Genomic DNA, 20206 nt, shown 5'->3' with positions numbered 1-20206 from the left:
GGACACCCAGGTATCACCCACACCATTCAATCCATCTCCGCAAAGTACTGGTGGCCCACCATGGCGCAGGACGTCGCCCACTATGTCAACTCCTGCTCCATATGTGCCCAAACCAAATTTCCCCAGCTTTGGAAAGTATAGGTACTGCTATAGCTCTGAGATGATCATTCATATGATGCCTAGGCGGGCTTGGTCCCATTTGTCCATAGAATTCGTAACTGATCTCCCTCCGTCTGATGGATTCACCACTATTATGGTTGTTGTGGACAGATTCTCTACATCCTCCTGTTTTATCCCTCTCTCTTGTCTCCCTACCGCCCTCCAGGTTGCTGAGGCACTGTTCCAGTAGGTCTTCCAGCATTATGGCCTTCCGGAGGACATCGTCTCCGAACGTGGACCCAAATTCACGTCGCGGGTCTGGAGAGCCTTTGTGGAGAAGCTGGGGCCACGGCCAGCCTCACATTCGGGTACTGGCCTTAGTCCAACTGGCAGGTGGAGAGGACCAACCAGGAGCTGGGGAGGTTCCTTAGGAGTCACTGCGAACAGCGCGCTGGAGCCTCACGTGGGCAGCGTTCCAAACTTCCTTTGCATGCCGGAACCACTCGTCCATCGCAGGGGCTTTGGTCTGGCTCGGGGTCCACAAGGCCAGGGCTGGCTGATATCCCAGGACGCACTGGGCGGAGTACGCCCAGAACTCCCTTCGTCACTCCTCCACCGGGCTGACTCCCTTCCAGTGCGTCCTGGGATATCAGCCAGCCCTGGCCTTGTGGACCCCGAGCCAGACCAAAGCCCCTGCGATGGACGAGTGGTTCCGGCATGCAAAGGAAGTTTGGAACGCTGCCCACGTGAGGCTCCAGCGCGCTGTTCGCTACCAGAAGGAGCAGGTGGATCGCCACCGCAATGAGGCTCCCGTGTTCCATCCTGGTGATTGCGTCTGGCTCTACCAAGAACCTCTCGCTCCACCTGCCCTGCCGGAAGCTGAGCCCCCGGGTTTGTGGGGCCCTTCAAGGTCCTCCAGAGGGCCAACAAGGTAACATGTCGGTTACAACTCCCCACCAACTACCGGATCTCACCCTCTTTTCATGTTTCCCTCCTCAGGCTGGTGGTTCCTGGTCCCCTGGCTGATGCCATCCCCCATGACACCCCTCCGCTTCCCCTGGACATCGATGGGACCCCCGCCTATGCCGTCTAGTCCCTACTGGACCCCTGATGTCATGGGGGTCGGCTTCAGTACCTGGTGGACTGGGAGGGGTACGGTCAAGAAGGAGAGCTGTTGGGTCCCGGTGGCTGACATCCTGGACCCCAACATCGTCCGGGATTTCTATCTCCGCCATCCGGAACGGCCCGCTCCTTGCCCTCGAGCCAGTACTAATGGCCGGCGTCATCCTGCGGCTGGAGCTGCATGTTGTGGAGAGGTACTGTCACGTCTACTCCCGCTCCCCATCTTCAGCGCACAACATGGCCGGTCTACTAACTCTTTGATTCAACTAGGGTGGAAGTTCATCAACAATATATACAACTATAATAATAGTGTTATTAAAAATAGCATAAAATAAAATAACAAAATTCCATACAAATGTGATCCTTTATTGGTGTTGCTTTATATGGAGTGTGTGTGTGTGTTTGTGCGCCCGTGCATGTGCATGTGCGTGTCAGGTAGGTATAGTCTGATCTGGTGTATGTGACTGTGTGTGTGTGCCTGTGTATGTGTGTGAGAAGCTCGAATGCAGAGAGGCGGAGGGTGGGGTTAAAATGCAGGGCTGAGCGTATCAGACAGCGAGCCTGCGAGGTTAGTATGCCCCCCCTTCTGTTTGTCCATTCCCCAACAGGGTAGCAGCCCAATAGCAGCGGATGGAGCATTATTCCTAGAGACCAGACATCTGTAGCCGGAGCACAGACCCACAGAGGCCAGAGACATCCCCAGGTCATGGGCTGCAATAGTGGGAGGGGTTTCCTTCCTGCATTATGACTGCATCATCCAAGCTCTCCAGCATCAACAAGGTTCTGACACACACACACAAACAAGGAAAACACTTTGAGTGATGCATGCACGCACAAACACATGCCTACACACACTCACACGCAACTCTCCTTGTTCTTGAAGACAAACTTATTCAGCTTGAGGTCTCAAAGCACCAGTCCGTTGTCATGGCAATGTGCCACGGCCAGCACCAGCTGTCGGAACAGGCATCGGGCTCCATTTGCTGGTAGCCGCCGACACCGGGCTCGGAGCAGCGCCTCTGGGTTCCCATAGGAACGTGGGAAGGGGGGGGGGGCTGTAGCATGAACACAGAACCTACCGTGAGACAGGAAGCACCTAGAACACAGAAACACTGTTGAGAGGTCATACAGATTCTACAATATTAGCCTATATTTTAGATGGAACACCTAGAATACAGGGATACTGTTGAGGCCCTATATGAAACCAGTAAGACAAGATCTGCATTATGGGGTTAGCACAGCCTACAAACAAACACAGGCCTATTGTACATGAGCATCAACTGTCCTGTTTCTGTTGAGCTTGGTGGCACATGCAGTAAGAAGAGGAGATGAGGGGGAAAGGCTGGAGTTTAGAGACGAGGAGAGAAGACACGTGATGGTGCTCCCTTGCCTTCTTTCATCTCTTTTCCATCTCAATAGTTGGCTTCCTCTTCTAGTTTTACAAAATAAATAATAAATAACTTTATATATTGTAATCCACGGACCTTGCACACCAGCTCGTTTATATAGGCTACTCTGCTAGCGTGTCGTGGAACACACCTTCCACGTTGTTCATTATTTTCCATAGAATGCATAGCTCCTCGTTGATTATCCCTTACATAGATCCATCTCTCTATCTCTTTCTCACACACACACACAAGGCAGCAAATGCAAGTTTGTTGAAGTTTAATTTTTTTGTACATTATGCACGGGATAATGAACATAGTGATACATTGAGTTAACCTTTTTGACAATAACACTGAACACACACATCATTACCATGGCAACATGCTGAGAGGAACACACACACAGCACAAAAGCACAACACAGCAACACACTACAACACAGACACTTCCCCTAACCTCTGACTCCTAACACCTGTGTCGATCTGATAGAATTGAATGTGTGCTTATACCTATCCAATTTCTTTCAGATCACTAGTGTCTAGCGGGCTAGGGGACATGTCTACGGGGTAGTGCATAAGGGTCCAGGGGTTAAGGGAAGTGTGTAGGGGCTAGGAGGATTGTCTAGGGGTGAGGGGAGAAGTGTGTAGGGAGTAGTATTGTGATATGAGGGAGGGGCAAGAGGAGAGGAAAGTAAAGGGTTCAAACATATATACATATTTTCATAGGAGAATAATCAATAGAAACACTTTTAGAACAGAGGACTCCGATTTGACAAGAATTATTAACATACCATTATATGACCCACAGAACAAGTGTTCATTCCCTTTGGTTTCTCTCTCTCTCGCTCACACACATGCATACACACACAAACATATACACACACACACAACTACAACAAGCACGGGCACAGATATATTGGCTTCAATGTGATACATTGAATGCACACACACACACGATCTTTACATACACTATCTGTATAGCCCTACACGTTAAAACATGAACCTGTACAGGGTCCAATCAAGGGAAGATATTCAGTGGAGATGTTAGGAAGGTTAAGTGTGCACTGTAAAAAAAAAAAAAAAAAGTGTACTGATTCACATTAAAAACATGAGTGTAAGAGTACCCTACTTAACTAAAATATCAAGTTGTATAAACATTTATACTATTATGTATCTAATAATTTGTCAACTGGTTTTTCAACTCCTGGGTAACTCCTACTTGTAAAGTTTAAACAGCTAAGGTTTTTGACAGTGTGTGAGTCTGAGGGGAGATATGGTAAGACACGATGAACTACAGTCATGGAGTTCTTTACACTGAACACATCAAACACATAAAGACCTGCCTCCCTTCACACCACTGACCTAACCCTATATCTCTCCTCCATCCCTTTCATCTCTCCATCCTCTCTCCCTACCCATATCTTTCTCTATCCCTCACTCCTGTATCCCTCCCCCCCAACCCACCCCTCTTTTCTCTTTATTTGAGATCTCCAGCATCTCCCTGGATGGTCTTCTTGATACGGAGCAGCATGGTGGTGAGCCATTGGTCCAGACGAGAGATGGAGTCAAACTCTTTAACAGCTTCAGTAAACGCCTCACAGTTCTGCTCCTCATGGGCATCCAGCAACTTCTACAGAGAGACAGAGAGGGGGAGGGAGATGGGTGTGGGCTTGTGAAGAAGGAAGCTATGCTGGTAAACAAGCAATGTTAAGTCCGTTAACACACACACACACACACACACACAAAGGCGCTCATCATGTCTACCTTCAGCAGCTTGCACTCTCTTGAGTCTGCAAAAGCAGGAAACATCTCCTCATACTTCTCTATGGCCAGCTGTAAAAACACACACACACTTGTAATCACTAATAATTGACAGGTACTCTCTTGGTTCAGTTGTATTATCTGAATGATACAGTGCCTTGCGAAAGTATTCGGCCCCCTTGAACTTTGCGACCTTTTGCCACATTTCACGCTTCAAACATAAAGATATAAAACTGTATTTTTTTGTGAAGAATCAACAACAAGTGGGACACAATCATGAAGTGGAACGACATTTATTGGATATTTCAAACTTTTTTAACAAATCAAAAACTGAAAAAGTTCATACTTTGTAGCGCCACCTTTTGCTGCGATTACAGCTGTAAGTCGCTTGGGGTATGAGATCAGTTTTGCACATCGAGAGACTGACATGTTTTTCCATTCCTCCTTGCAAAACAGCTCGAGCTCAGTGAGGTTGGATGGAGAACATTTGTGAACAGCAGTTTTCAGTTTTTTCCACAGATTCGCGATTGGATTCAGGTCTGGACTTTGACTTGGCCATTCTAACACCTGGATATGTTTATTTTTGAACCATTCCATTGTAGATTTTGCTTTATGTTTTGGATCATTGTCTTGTTGGAAGACAAATCTCCTTCCCAGTCTCAGGTCTTTTGCCGACTCCATCAGGTTTTCTTCCAGAATGGTCCTGTATTTGGCTCCATCCATCTTCCCATCAATTTTAACCATCTTCCCTGTCCCTGCTGAAGAAAAGCAGGCCCAAACCATGATGCTGCCACCACCATGTTTGACAGTGGGGATAAGGGGTTCAGGGTGATGAGCTGTGTTGCTTTTACGCCAAACATAACATTTTGCATTGTTGTCAAAAAGTTCAATTTTGGTTTCATCTGACCAGAGCACCTTCCACATGTTTGGTGTGTCTCCCAGGTGTCTTGTGGCAAACTTTAAACAACACTTTTTATGGATATCTTTAAGAAATGGCTTTCTTCTTGCCACTCTTCCATAAAGGCCAGATTTGTGCAATATACGACTGATTGTTGTCCTATGGACAGAGTCTCCCACCTCAGCTGTAGATCTCTGCAGTTCATCCAGAGTGATCATGGGCCTCTTGGCTGCATCTCTGATCAGTCTTCTCCTTGTATGAGCTGAAAGTTTAGAGGGACGGCCAGGTCTTGGTAGATTTGCAGTGGTCTGATACTCCTTCCATTTCAATATTATCGCTTGCACAGTGCTCCTTGGGATGTTTAAAGCTTGGGAAATCTTTTTGTATCCAAATCTGGTTTTAAACTTCTTCACAACAGTATCTCGGACCTGCCTGGTGTGTTCTTTGTTCTTCATGATGCTCTCTGCGCTTTTAACGGACCTCTGAGACTATCACAGTGCAGGTGCATTTATACGGAGACTTGATTACACACAGGTGGATTGTATTTATCATCATTAGTCATTTAGGTCAACATTGGATCATTCAGAGATCCTCACTGAACTTCTGGAGAGAGTTTGCTGCACTGAAAGTAAAGGGGCTGAATAATTTTGCACGCCCAATTTTTCAGTTTTTGATTTGTTAAAAAAGTTTGAAATATCCAATAAATGTCGTTCCACTTCATGATTGTGTCCCACTTGTTGTTGATTCTTCACAAAAAAATACAGTTTTATATCTTTATGTTTGAAGCCTGAAATGTGGCAAAAGGTCGCAAAGTTCAAGGGGGCCGAATACTTTCGCAAGGCACTGTATATGTCTACTCTGTGTGTCTTGTTTTAAAACAGACACAAACTACCATTAATAATGATAATAATACCTTTGCGTTGAGTTCGTCCACAATGAAGTGACAGAGGGAGGCTTTAAAGAAGTACTCTTTGGCATTATACTTCAGCAGGGGGTTGTCCATAGTATTGGTGGCCACCTGACACACACACACACACACACACACACCATTACATTACTCAGAGAGCGCTGTTTACATTTCATGCGCCTCCCGGGTGGTGCAGTGGTCTAATGCAATGCATCGCAGAGACTCTGGGTTCGAGCCCAGGCTCTGACGCAGCCGGCCCCGACCGGGAGGTCCATGGGTCGGCGCACAATTGGCCTAGCGTCGTCCGGGTTAGGGAGGGTTTGGCCAGTAGGAATATCCTTATCTCATCGCGCACTAGCGACTCCTGTGGCGGGCCGGGCGCAGTGCACGCTGACCAGGTTGCTAGGCGTACGGTGTTTCCTCCGACACATTGGTGCGGCTGGCTTCCGGGTTGGATGCGTGCTGTGTTAAGAAGCAGTGCGGCTTGGTTGGGTTGTGTTTCGGAGGTCGCATGGCTCTCGACCTTCGTCTCTCCCAAGTCCGTAAGGGAGTCGCAGTGATAGGACAAGACCGTAACTACCAATTGGGGGTAAAAAAAGAAGATGCAACAACCCCAATTCGGGAGTTGTAGCGATGAGACAAGACAGTAACGACTAACAATTGGATACCACGAATTTGGGGAGAAAAAGGGGCTAAAACAAAATCTAATAAATGCATGCATAGCAGACACATACACACCTGCTCGTAGATCTCAATGGCTTTCGGATACTGCTCCAGCTGAGCGCTGTAGTGGCCCACTTTCAGCAGACACTTGTTAGCAGAACTGAGAGAGAGAGAAACATAAGGAACAGCATAGGTCCTAGTATAGAGCTCTGTGGAACCCCTCATGACGACTCCCACTGAACCCTAAACTCTGTGATAAATAGTACTAGAGTAGTATAATACAAAAGCATTTGGGTGTAGTAGAGTGTAGCACAACTGAATAGTATAGTATTCATTTATACTACAAAACACTGGATACTCACCTGTTGGACTCCTCCCCTTTATAATAATCGGCTGCCTGCTCATAGTGGGCGATTGCCTGGGCAACAGGAGACACACACGTAAAGTATTGTTCATAAGGAGTTAGATGTGAGTGAGTGTGTGTGTGTGCGTGTTCCGTACCTTCTCTATGTCCACCAGCTCAGACTCGTACACCTCTGCGATGGTGATGTGATGTTTGGCTGCGATAGTAAACCTACCCTGTAATACACATGTGGACAACACTGATACATAATCATTAGAATATACACTGTATCAGCCTTCAAATCGGTTGGTATCAGCCAATGATGGCTGGAAAACAAAGCCCCCTCACACACAGTACATGCACTATTGCACATAGAAATGGGTGAAGCAGGTTAAGATGACAGTGGTATGGTTAGCGGTCACAGGTTAGGAATTAGAGGTCAGGGCTCAAGGGTTGGACCAGGCTTACCATATCAGTGTAAATATCGATGGCTGCATTTATACAGTTGATAGCCTCTAAAGGAGAGATGGGGAGAGGGAGGAGTGAAAGAAGGGGAAAGAGAAAAAGAAAGGGGGCAGAGAGATAGAGAAAGAGAGAGCAGGGAGTAAGAGAGGTTAGGTTTTCCTACCAGAGAGTGAAAAAGAAAGAACACAGACAGAACCATACAGTATGTACTAGTAGGGACTACTATTAGGGAGGCTTTGCCCTCTGGGGCGGCAGGTGGTTAGAGCGTTGGGCCAGTAACTGAAAGGTTGCAAGATCAAATCCCTGAGCTGACAAAGTAATAAGGCAGTTAACCCACTGTTCCTAGGCTGTAATTGAAAATAAGAATTTGTTCTTAACTCACTTGCCTAGTTAAATAAAGGTAAAATAAATAAATAGTCTAGTATGTATTGTTGGAGTGTGTTCCTACCCTGAGGATCAGCCTTCTTGTAAGCGTTTCCTGCGTCGACGAAGCTGGTGGCTGAGTCCAGTTTATTCTGCAGCTGCATGTGGAGCCGGGCCCCCTGACAGAACGCATTACCAGCAGCTACACACACACAAACACATAATGATCATATCTATGGAACGTATGTAGAATTTCAGCTGTGTGTGTGTGTGTGTGTGAGTGACCCACCGGTCCAGTTCTTGGCCATCTTGAACATGTTGGCTGCTCTGGCGTACATCTCACATGCATCTTCTACTTTGTGGTGACTTCCCCTGAAATACACAGATATTCACACAAACGTTTAACAACACTAAGTTATATGAGTTCTAGACCTGGACCATCAGAAAATATGTTTTTGTCTAGTGGGTCTCATTCAGGAGGATGCAAACTGAACGTTGTCTACTGAAGAAAATCTATACTGAACAAAAATATAAACGCAACACGCAAAAATTTCAAAGATTTTACTGGGTTACAGTTCATATAAGAAAATCAGTCAATTGAAATAAATAAATTAGGTCCTAATCCATAGATTTCACATCACTGGGCAGGGGCACAGCCATGGGTGGGCCTGATAGGGCATAGGCTCACCCACTTGGGTGCCAGGTCCACCCACTGGGGAGCCAGGCCCAGCCAATCAGAATGAGTTTTTCCCTGCAAAAGAGCTTTATTAGAGACAGAAATACTCCTCAGCACCCCCTTCCCCTCCTCAGATGATCCCACAGTTGAAGAACCCGTATGTGGAGGTCCTGCGCTGGCGTGGTCACACATAGTCTGTGGTTGTGAGGCCGGTTGGATGAACTGCCAAATTCTCTAAAATGACGTTGGAGGCGGCTTATGGTAGAGAAATTAACATTACATTCTCTGGCAACAGCTCTTATGGACATTCCTGCAGTCTGCATGCCAATTGCACACCCCCTTAAAACTTGTGACATCTGTGGCATCATGTTGTGAGACAAAATTGCACATTTTAGAGTGGCTTTTTATTGTCCCCAGCACAAGGTGCACCGGTGTAATGATCGTGCTGTTTAATCTGATTCTTGAGATGCCACACTGGTCAGGTGGATGGATTATCTTGGGAAATTAGAAATTAAATGCTCACTAACAGGGATGTAAACTAATTTGTGCACAAAATTTGAGAAAAATATGCTTTCTGTGGGTATAGAAAATGTCTGTGATCTTTTATGAAAAATGGGACCAAGACTTTACATGTTGCGTTTATATTTTTGTTCAGTATATTGAATATCTCATGAATAGAGCTGGCCTACTCTATATGTCAGAGAGCCATGTCTGTTCTGCAGAATATATTATGGGCCACTACCAATAAGCACCTTACTGTTGTCATTAATGAGCAACAACCCGGGCCGGGTGGCGCAGCGGTTCGCTACAGATCCGGGTTCCAAACCGGGCTGTGTCGCAGCAACCAGGTGTCCCATAAAGCCGGCCGGGATGTCACTGTCCCGCGCACGCACGCTGATATGGTCGCTATGTGTAGGTGTTTCCTCCCACACATTGGTGCGGCTGGCTTCCGGGTTAAGCGAGCAAGAAGCAGTGCGTCTTGGCGGGTCGTGTTTTGGAGGACGCATGGCTCTCGACCTTCGCCTCTCCCGAGTCCGTAAGGGAGTTGCAGCGATAGGACAAGACCGTAACTACCAATTGGGGGTAAAAAAAAAAAGAAAGAAGCAACAACCCCGGTGGTTAAATGGTACATGTTGTCAGAAGACCTGAGCACAGCACATATTTTCCCTGAGGCCTGACTGCGACAAACAGGACCGTCATCCTCCCCCTCACTACTGCAAAATTATACGTATAATAATTACATTAATATAGGCCTAACCATCATACAGCTAACCAATACACTCGCGATGTGTTGTGTCCAATGTCAAGAAAAATCGACACATCCCCTTGCCGTGATGCAGCAGTAGTGAATCTACGCTCGTGTACTGACTCGGTAGGCTACATGAGAACCAGGGCATCTCATCTCACCCGAACATCCCTCCCAAGAACGAGCCGGAGGACTTGACCTTCTTGTCTGCTTCGGCCATCAGCTGCATGGCCTCCTTCTCTTTTCCGGAGGTATCCATCGCTGTTTGGGCTGTGTGTGTGTCGTCCACAAGGTAAAAACAAATATTCCGCAGAATCCGTTCAGCTGGGAATGGATTCCGAGAGATGGTGCTGATGAGAGTCCTCCTCGGTCGTATGACTTTATCTATTGATTCCCTCTTGGTGCATTACCGCCACCTATCGATCTGGAGAACATTTCAACAAGTTTGACTTCAGCACGACTTATTTGTAAGAATCATACTGCATTTATATATATTTTGTCTACCCTAACAAGTGCACTATATAGCGTTTCATACAAGACTGCAAACAAACCTCTGCAACGTATGTTTTATGCATTTGAGACTTGAGAGGTTCTTCTGAAAAATCCTGCAGCGAAGCGATGCGGAAGTTGCTCCAAATGGCTCCAAAGTTGAAAACATAAACAGAGCCATCAACAGAAACGGTCGTTTTGTTAACTACTATTGTTTGCTAGCTATTACATTTTCAATATAGCTCATTATTAAAGCAGCGTAACCAAAGAATATCGATTCATCTTTAAAGTTTGTCTTCAGAGAAGTCACGTTCGCTTCCCCAACAAGAAACTCGGGTGAGCAGCAACATTCGTCTTCCAGTGACTAGCTTACGTTAGCTGTTCTTCTAGTAGCGGGTGAGGTAGCTAATTCTAGCTAAGTGGTAACGTTAACTTTTCAGCATAAATTGTGAGTTTGATAGCTGGAGTGGAAACGCACGGCCTCCCCCAGTGCTCAAAGAGGTATGGGTCAGACACACACAGTTAGTCGTCGGTAATACTAGTCTCTAACCAGCCTCTAAATATCCCCTAACCCCTCAATGATGTCCAAGTGAGCCCTTGGTTTCGGGACAGCACTGACAACATGGTGGATACCTGTGAAGGTAGGGGTGATTGGTAATTCAGCATCTCGTGCTCTGTTTGCCTGTGTCTGTGGTGTCTCAGACCACTCTGGACAGACTCTGTCCTTATAAAAGGCTGGGCCCTCTACTTCATTGAATGTAGGTGTGTCTATGTACATACACACTGAGTGTGTGTTTCCTGTGTGAAGGTTTCATACAGAGCTCCATATATGGAGAAGATCAAAGTGTTTGAACAGTACTTCACCTCACAGATACACCATTGACAAATATGTCAAAAACATAGTCTGAAGACATCATTTTTAGCTCTGATAATAGTAGCCTTTGGTGAGAGGGTGAACTTAGTGTGTGTGGGATGAGTTTGAGCATCAGGGCAGTGTGTTGGTGGACTATAAGCGTCTGGTTGAGGATAAGGAAGTTTATATGGCTCTGCCAGACCAATCAGCTAAGAGAACAACCAGAAACCACCCTTAACTGTCACATACATAGTTACGGTCTCTCTCTGACTCAGCTATTAGAAATATGTGTTTGTCCCTAACTGTGTCTGTTTCAGGTTGTATAATTATGAGTCATTGACAGCCCTGAGGACCCTGCGGGTGAGTGTGTTTGGTCGGTTGGTGTGTGTGAGGGGGACCGTGGTCTGTGTCAGCAACATCACACTCACCCTACCACATGGCAAGTTCACACACATTCACTTTCACCACAGTCGACATTGGATTGAACCCCAGGCGATGTGTTTCCTCAGTGCGTGCAGCCAGGTGTCGTAGTCGTTCCTTAATTACCAACAGCTCCCGTCTCACCCTCACTGGACTGGCATTATATCAAGTAGCTACACTATTATTTATCATGCTTATACTGTATATGTCTATACAATTCAATTTAGAGCTCCAGAGGTTTCTTGGGTGTATGGGCTAGGGGTCAGTGTCTAGGGTGTATGGGCTAGGGGTCAGTGTCTAGGGTGTATGGGCTAGGGGTCAGTGTCTAGGGTGTATGGGCTAGGGGAAAGAGTTTAGGGGGGGCTGAGGCTGTATGCAAACTCTTATTTCCCATGGTGGTCCAGGAGATTATTGGAGGAGAGCAGAGGGAGGCGGGGCGGATCCCTCCGGACGGTGGAGTGTCACCTGACCTCTGTGACAGTGCTGTCCCTGGAGACACTGTTACTAACACAGGAACTGTCCAAGTCTGCCAGGATGACACACAGTTAACACCCTAGAGACGATTATCTAAGTTACATAACAAAGAAATCCCCATTAAAATCGGTCAGTTTAAGCTAGAGATGTTTTTTTTTGCATTGGATGCGTCTCAATCCCCTCTGTGAAAGGAGATAGTGATGTTTGTCAGACCATGAGACATCTCGGTCGTCTCACAAAAAAGTCTGTAGCGTCTGAACGGTTTGACCTAAACTATTACATTTGTATTTGCCAGGGAGCAGCTACTCTTCCTGGGGTCCGGAACACACCAAAGCACCCACATTACAGATAAAACAGGGAACTATGTTTGTACTGAATGAGCTAAAGATAAAACAGTACATCATATAACATCCCTACACCACCATACAACAATATCACAGTGTGCGCGTATGCATGTGTCTGTACCTTTGTGTGTGTCTCCTCACAGAACCCAGAACGTGTATTTTTACCTGCGTTTTAAATCTTATTCTACTGCTTGCATCAGTTACCTGATGTGGAATAGAGTTCCATGTAGTCATGGCTATATGTATTACTGTGCACCTCCCATAGTCTGTTCTCGTCTTTGGGACTGCGAAGAGACCTCTGGTGGCATGTCTTGTGGGTGTACATTCAGCTTGTCAACACCTCTTAATGATGAAGTCAATCTCTCTTCCACTTTGAGCCATGAGAGATTGACATGCATGTCATTAATGTTGGCCCTTAAAAGTACACGGAGAGCTATCTGTGTTGCCCTGTTTTGAGCCAACTGCAATTTTCCCAAGTCCCTCTGTGGTACCTGACCACACTACTGAACAGAATAGTCTAAGTGTGACAAAACCAGGGCCTGTAGGACCTGCCTTGTTGATAGTGTTGTTAAGGTAGAGCAGCGTTAAGAAGGTTGACCATGACAGTTTACAAGACAGGATTACTCCAATCAGCTTAGTAATCTCAATTTGCTCAATTTCCACATTATTCATTAAGAGATGTAGTTGAGGTTTAGGGTTTAGTGAATAATTTGTCCCAAATACAATGCTTTTAGTTTTGGAAATATTTAGGACTAACTTATTCCTTCCTACCCATTCTGAAACTAACTGCAGCTCTAAGTGTTGCAGTCATTTCAGTCGCTGATGTGTATAGTGCTGAGTTATCCACATACAGACACACATACATACAGACACACTGGCATGACGTTAGTAAATATAAAAAAAACAAGTGGCCTAAACAGCTACCCTGGGGAATTCCTGATTCTACCTGGATTATGTTAGAGAGGCTTCCATTAAAGAACACCCTCTGTGTTCTGTTAGACAAGTGACTATTTATCCACATTATAGCAGGAGGTGTAAAGCCCTGGATAATGTGTGAAATTCTTGATAATGTATGTGATAAATAAGCATGTTTTCTGGGTGATTTAAATATTGACTGGCTCTCAATCTGCCCACTCAAGAAAAAAATTCAAACTGTAACCAGTGCCTGCAATCTGGTTCAGGTTGTCAGTCAACCTACCAGGGTAGTTACAAACAGCACATGAATGAAATCAAAATTGCTTTAAAGCAGTATCCAAATCCATAGGCTGTAGTGATCACAATATAATAGCCATATCTAGGAAAACCAAAGTTACGAAAGCTGGACCTAATAGTGTATAAGAGGTCATACAATAAGTTTTGTAGTGATTCATATGTTGATGATGTAAAGAATATTGTACTTGATAATGTAGCACTTGGTGGTCTATAGCAGCTTTCCACGAGAATGGGCTTTAGGTGAGGTAAATAAACCTGTAGCCATATTACTTCAACTGTATTTAACATTAGATTGTCTCTAAGCTTTATAGGAATGTGGTTCTTTATATAGACCACAACACTGCCTTCGTTGGCATTTGTCTTTTCGGGAAATGTTATAACCATGTATTGCTACCACTATCATCAAAGGTACAGTTGAAGTCAGAAGTTTACATACACCTTAGCCAAATACATTTAAACATAGTTTCACAATTCCTGACATTTAATCCTAGTAAAAAGGTCCTGTCTTAGGTCAGTTAGGATCACCACTTTATTTTAAGAATGTGAAATGTCAGGATAATAGTAGAGAATTATTTATTTGGGCTTTTATTTCTTTCATCTCATTCCCAGTGCGTCAGTTTACATGCACTCAATTAGTATTTGGTAGCATTGCCTTTAAATTGTTTAACTTGGGTCAAGCGTTTCGGGTAGCTTTCCACAGTAAGTTGGGTGAATTTTGGCCCATTCCTCCTGACAGAGCTGGTGTAACTGAGTCAGGTTTGTAGGCCTCTTTGCTAACACACGCTTTTTCAGTTCTGCCCACAAGTTTTCTATAGGATTGAGGTCAGGGCTTTGTGATGGCCACTCCAATACCTTGACTTTGTTGTCCTTAAACCATTTTGCCACAGCTTTGGAAGTATGCTTGGTGTCATTGTCCATTTGGTCACAAATGGGTCTTCCAATCTTGAACTTCCTGACTGATGTCTTGAGATGTTGCTTCAATATATCCACATACTTTTCCTCCCTCATGATGCCATCTATTTTGTGAAGTGCACCAGTCCCCCCTGCAGCAAAGCACCCCCACAACATGATGCTGCCACCCCCGTGCTTCACGGTTGGGATGGTGTTCTTTGGCTTGCAAGCCTCCCCCTTTTCCTCCAAACATAACGATGGTAATTATGGCCAAACACTTCTATTTTTGTTTCATCAGACCAAAGGACATTTCTCCAAAAAGCACAATCTTTATCCCCATGTGCAGTTGCAAACCGTAGTCTGTTTTTTTAATGGCGGTTTCGGAGCAGTGGTTTCTTCCTGGCTGAGCGGCCTCTCAGGTTATGTCGATATAAGACTTGTTTTACTGTGGATATAGATACATTTGTACCCGTTTCCTCCAGCATCTTCACAAGGTCCTTTGCTTTTGATCAGGGATTGATTTGTAATTTTCACACAAGTACATTCATCTCTAGGAGACAGAACGCGTCTCCTTCCTGAGCGGTATGGCAGCTGCGTGGTCCCATGGTGTTTATACTTGCATACTATTGTTTGTACAGATGATTGTGGTACCTTCAGGTGTTCGGAAATTGCTCCCAAGGATGAACCAGACTTGTGGAGGTCTACAATTATTTTTCTGAGGTCTTGGCTGATTCCTTTTGATTTTCCCATGATGTCAAGCAAAGAGGCACTGAGTTTGAAGGTAGGCCTTGAAATACATCCACAGGTACATCGCCAATTGACTCAAATTATGTCAATTAGCCTATCAGGAGCTTCTAAAGCCATGACATCATTTTCTTTAATTTTCCAAGCTGTTTAAAGGCAGTCAACTTAGTGTATGTAAACTTCTGACCCACTGGAATTGTGATACAGTGAAATAATCTGTCAGTAAACAATTGTTGGAAAAATTACTTGTATCATGCACAAAGTAGATGTCCTAACCGACTTGCCAAAACTATAGTTTGTTAACAAGAAATTTGTAGAGTGGTTGAAAAACAAGTTTTAATGACTCCAACCTAAGTGTATTATCTAAGTGAGTTGCAGAGATAGTCAGAATATGATTGTCATCGGTTACAAGCAAGTTATTGACTTCATGGACCTTGTTTCTCAGGCTGCGTATGTTAATGCTTTACTGGGAAGCTTATCAGAAGTAAACTTCATAGTGCAGGGTGAGCTGCACCAAGTGGTCTTCCTACTAGGGCAAACCGCCTCAGTGCTAACAGTGTAACTGGTTCATAGGCTCATGATTACGGCATACAATAGCTGTAGGATCAAACAGGTATTCGGGGACATAAATTAAGTTACTTACATTTTGTCTGCTAACGCCCCTAGTATAATGTACTTTTGATGCAGCAACATGACAACTCATTGTCACAATGGTAGTGATTAACTGAGCTGGTCTTGGGCCATTGATATTTCATTGTTTCAACGCAGACTTGAAATGCGTGGACAGAGCCAAGAAGATTGTTGGACTCCGTAATTCCTGTAGAGCAGTGGTCAACCGGTCGATTACCAAACATTTCTGTAAAAAACAACAACGATAAAGCATTGTGTTCCTATTTATTTATTTTTGGTCTCTGTTGGTGGTAGGTGCAGCCAATTCAGCTGCCCTGCGCGCCAGGTAGACAAACTGTTGCAATTTCATGTGTCTGAAGGTACAAACTCTGCCTTCCTGGTGGGCCTGGAGAGGAAATCAAGTGCACTATGCTACCGCTGGCCAATCAGATTGCACAGATGACCGAGTCTGCAGTAACATAGCAGGCATAAAAGAAAGCTATGGCAAAATTGATAGAGATTTCAAAACGTTTAAAACCATGATTAGAGAGAGACTGTCAACGAATACAGCAAAGAGCTGCTGTTTTAGTTCTTACTCAGCACTGTCAACACTTATAAGCCATAAAATGCACGTTCTTCCTATTTCCAGTCAGCGCTACAACAAACAGTGCAGCAGTAATGAGTAGGAAAGTGTATTGATAGGCTTGGCTCTTTTTTTATATTGAGGAATATTTCACTTCCTCTGGTCATAGGAGTAACAACATGAATTTGTGCATGAGGCAGAAATAATGCAGTGCGACTTGAGTTTCACAATCAGCTGTAACACTGTGTCCCTTTTTGGTCAGTGTCAGTGGAGGAAAGGGAGAGAGGGACATTGAGAGGCTGACCCTCAGTCTGCTGCTCTCTCTCTGCTAAGACTGACCATCAGATGCAGGCACCATCAGCCCAGTAAAATAAAAAGCAAATTATTTAAATGTATGCTCACTCAGCTGTGCCTCACAAGTAATACAACAATGGATCTATGATCATATAGCCTACCTCAAATGTTTAAATATAATTAAACAAAATATCCTGAACAACAATGCATTGGCAGGTCAATTTTTATTTTTTAAATGTATTTTACTAGGCATGTCCAGTGAAGAACAAATTCTTATTTACAATGACAGCCTAGGAACAGTGGGTTAACTGCCTTGTTCAGGGGCAGAACGACAGATTTGTACCTTGTCAGCTCGGGGATTTGATCTTGCAACCTTTCGGTTACTGGCCCAACACTAACCACTAGACTACCTGCCGCCCCAATTCAAGCAAAGCCAGTATGCGGTGATAATGTAGTGGGCCTATAGCTTACTGTACAAACCTCATTGCTACAGTACTGTTTTTAATTGGTTAATGTTGCATAGGCTTACATTTTTTAAGTAATGTTAATAAAATTAGAGCGGTAGATCTCGGCATGCATTTTGACTCAGTGATCTTGACTCAGAAAAGGTTGGTGACCAGTGCTATAGAGTATCTTCTGTTTCCAGATGGTGTTGCATAAACTATTGCAGAATAATTACTAGGGACTGAGAAGGGGGTTGGGAGACACCGTCACTCCTGGACAGGGCCATCTATATAGAAGCTTACCCAACCAATCTGAGGCAGTGGTTGTGTGGCTAGCAGTGGTGCTTGGCAGATCTAAAAGAGAGGCACAACATTATTTGAATGAGAATTCAGTCCACTTGACAATTAAACAGAATTCAGTATTCTTCATGCTGATTATTTGTACAACTTGCAATACAAATAGATTAAAACAATATGAAATGTAACACTGATACAGATGGTGTATGTGGTGGTTTCAAATAATAATGGCACTACAGATAGTTCGATCTGTCCATGCTTTTCCTAGAAAATGTCCCTTAACCAGATATTTCTCCTCCTTGCTGGTCTGCAGATACATGACTATGTGATGTGCATTGCACTAGAACAACAAATAGCTGTATCAGATAGACATTTTCAGGAAAAGCAGCTCATAGCATGCCAATAAAATGTCTATTATTGCATTGGTTCGATATTGACATCTAGCTATATAATTAAGATAGCTTCTCTACAAGCAAGAAGTACTCTTACAAGTACAGATTTTTACAAAATGTTTGGCACAGGTTAGTCACTAAAAACAGATTCGACACAAGCAAATGTAGTTTTGATTCACCAGTTGCAAAATATTATTGGATTTTCTCACATCAAGTTACATGTTTGCAAGTATTTATTCACACATTACCTGCTTGCTGGTGTTGTTGCATTTGTCAAAAGTTACATGTTTGCAAATATTTTTTGCAAGTACAAAACTGATTAGACAGGCGCAACTCATATTAGACATGCTTGTACACTTATGACATTAATTTACCTGTATACTCGAGGCTGTGTGTGGTAAAATAAGTCAGCTACAAATATTATCAACATTTTAGTAAAATAAAGTAGCTCCTCATGGACTCCATGCAGCTGCGTTTGTTCAGCTGTGGCGCAAATTAATTTTGGTCAAGGATCTCGCTTAGTGCGCAGGAGTGTGAAATAGTTAACATTTGCACAGAAAAGGAGGCAGGGTACAATATGAAATTCTGAACCATCAAGCTAGTTGGTTACACGTCCTGTGTAACAGTATAACTTTAGACCGTCCCCTCGCCTATACCCGGACTTATAATTACCCAAACTATCACAGCGAGATAACTGTTCTTTTGAAGTGACATCCACCAACACGGCGTAAAACTCTCGGAATACGGCAGAAAACATGGATTTATCGGTTAGAGTTGCTGGCTGGATAAGAAGTAAACGGAGAAAAATATGAACTGTCGAAGGTGTTAAACAGCAGGATATGTGTAAAGCGGAGTAGATGAGGTTAGTTTAAGTCGCGTCTTGTTCGCGGTTTTCAATGTTGTCGGTTTGTAAAGATAACATTGTGTGCGCGAGGGCACCTAGTTAATGTAATGCGATGAGAAGTGTGTGTTGGTCAACTGCGTCATGGCGGCAGCAGACCGGTGTATGTGTGAGGGCAGAGCTGAAGAGGCTGCAAAGACTCAAACAGAATACTCTCTGTCGCCCAACTACACACCCCACAGGACACGAATATCCCAATCCTGTCGACCCCAGAGGTTACCGGCCACGCGCTGAAGGGTTCCACCGAAAGCGTCACCCGATACTATCGCTGGAGAGGATGCAGGGTAACGAAAACGGCTTTAGTTTATACCCGAAAGCCCTCTCGTACTCGGCTGAGGTTGTGCCTCCAGGCTGGAGAGGTCTATGTAATGGAAGACCGGCCAACAGCACACCTGGAGAGGACCTGAGGGAAACCACCCGATCCTGGCCTGGGGCTGTTCAAGAATTGGTAGGTGTTGTGGGTATGTGGTAAGACAAGTGGTAGTCTTGGCAGATTCATTGTTGTCTGCGTGTGAAAGAAGTTACCCAGATGAAGGCAAAATTATGCCAGATTACACTTTTAGGGCTGGTTTCCCATGCTGTCACTTTACTGTCATGGCATGAATTTCTCCAGTCAGATCAACAATGCACAGTCTTGCACTGAATGTTGCTAAACCATGTTCTCTAAATGTTGTGTGTGTGTGCCAGTATGAAATGCAGGTGAACACAGCGATCCAGCTCTTCCTGGTAGCAGCATCGTTGGCCTCATCCGTCTTTCACTTCAAACAGTCCGCTCCTGCAGACCCTACGGTAATACACACACCATAGCCAGTCTGTTTCTGCAGACTACACACTGGAAATCTTAATGGTACATTGTTTCTGTTGTGTGTTTTGGTAATACTGCTTCTGTGTGTGCAGGTATATCACACAGGTAACGACGACTGTGTCAGGCTACAGCTACTGTCACTACGGCATGAAGACTCTTGCGGTGCTCAACAGCACTAAGTAATCATGGCAACTCAACAGCGCCAACTAAACTCTGCAACACCAAGTAACTGTTGCAACGTAACACGGACTCAAATTGAACACACCCATACTTGTGTAAAAACTCCCAAATGAACTCTTGTGAGCGTATGTATTTATTAACCCTGTATTGCCATGGGAACCATCCTGGTAGATTGACAGTTTTGTATCTGATGAATGTGATTAAATAATGAACCTGCTCTGATAGCCTCTCGCCATATGTGTAAGTTAACTCCTTGTTTAGATTGCTAGTATGCTCTGTAAAGAGAATCAGGATTCTGCAAGAGTATGTGGTGGGAAATGTTAAGCGTGGGTGTAATGCGGAAACAGC

General features: G+C 44.5%; 1 protein-coding gene and 1 long non-coding RNA gene across 5 annotated transcripts; one reads left to right on the top strand and one right to left on the bottom strand.

Moving 5' to 3' along the window:
* Positions 1–2869: 2869 nt before the first annotated feature.
* Positions 2870–17632, bottom strand: LOC110505656 (beta-soluble NSF attachment protein). 2 transcript variants are annotated; one of them, XM_090220922.1, is made up of 10 exons: positions 17587–17632; positions 8295–8377; positions 8091–8207; positions 7646–7692; positions 7336–7413; positions 7197–7252; positions 6910–6994; positions 6178–6282; positions 4370–4438; positions 2870–4235 (listed from the first exon to the last, which is right to left on the bottom strand). In XM_090220922.1, the coding sequence occupies exons 2-10, from the start codon at positions 8341–8343 to the stop codon at positions 4083–4085; spliced, it is 759 nt and encodes a 252-aa protein (XP_090077048.1). In that variant the 5' UTR covers positions 8344–8377; positions 17587–17632; the 3' UTR covers positions 2870–4082. The 2 variants fall into 2 exon arrangements, with proteins under 2 accessions (XP_090077048.1, XP_021440699.1); XM_021585024.3 differs by lacking the exon at positions 17587–17632 and adding an exon at positions 10089–10351.
* On the top strand, positions 10309–20082 carry LOC118944134 (uncharacterized). Of its 3 annotated transcripts, none has more exons than XR_016492011.1 (4): positions 10309–10394; positions 19056–19321; positions 19561–19662; positions 19771–20082. It is a non-coding gene; the product is annotated as an uncharacterized LOC118944134 (long non-coding RNA). The 3 variants fall into 3 exon arrangements; XR_016492012.1 differs by lacking the exon at positions 10309–10394 and adding an exon at positions 10542–10752; XR_016492010.1 differs by lacking the exon at positions 10309–10394 and having other exon boundaries at positions 17633–19321.
* Positions 20083–20206: the final 124 nt, after the last annotated feature.

This window comes from Oncorhynchus mykiss, chromosome 25, assembly GCF_057628025.1.
Source record: "Oncorhynchus mykiss isolate SJ-2025 chromosome 25, ASM5762802v1, whole genome shotgun sequence".
In the NCBI taxonomy this organism is placed as follows: Eukaryota; Metazoa; Chordata; class Actinopteri; order Salmoniformes; family Salmonidae; genus Oncorhynchus; species Oncorhynchus mykiss.
The sequence above is the reverse complement of the archived record's forward strand: the minus strand, read 5'-3'. Positions and strand labels throughout refer to the sequence as shown.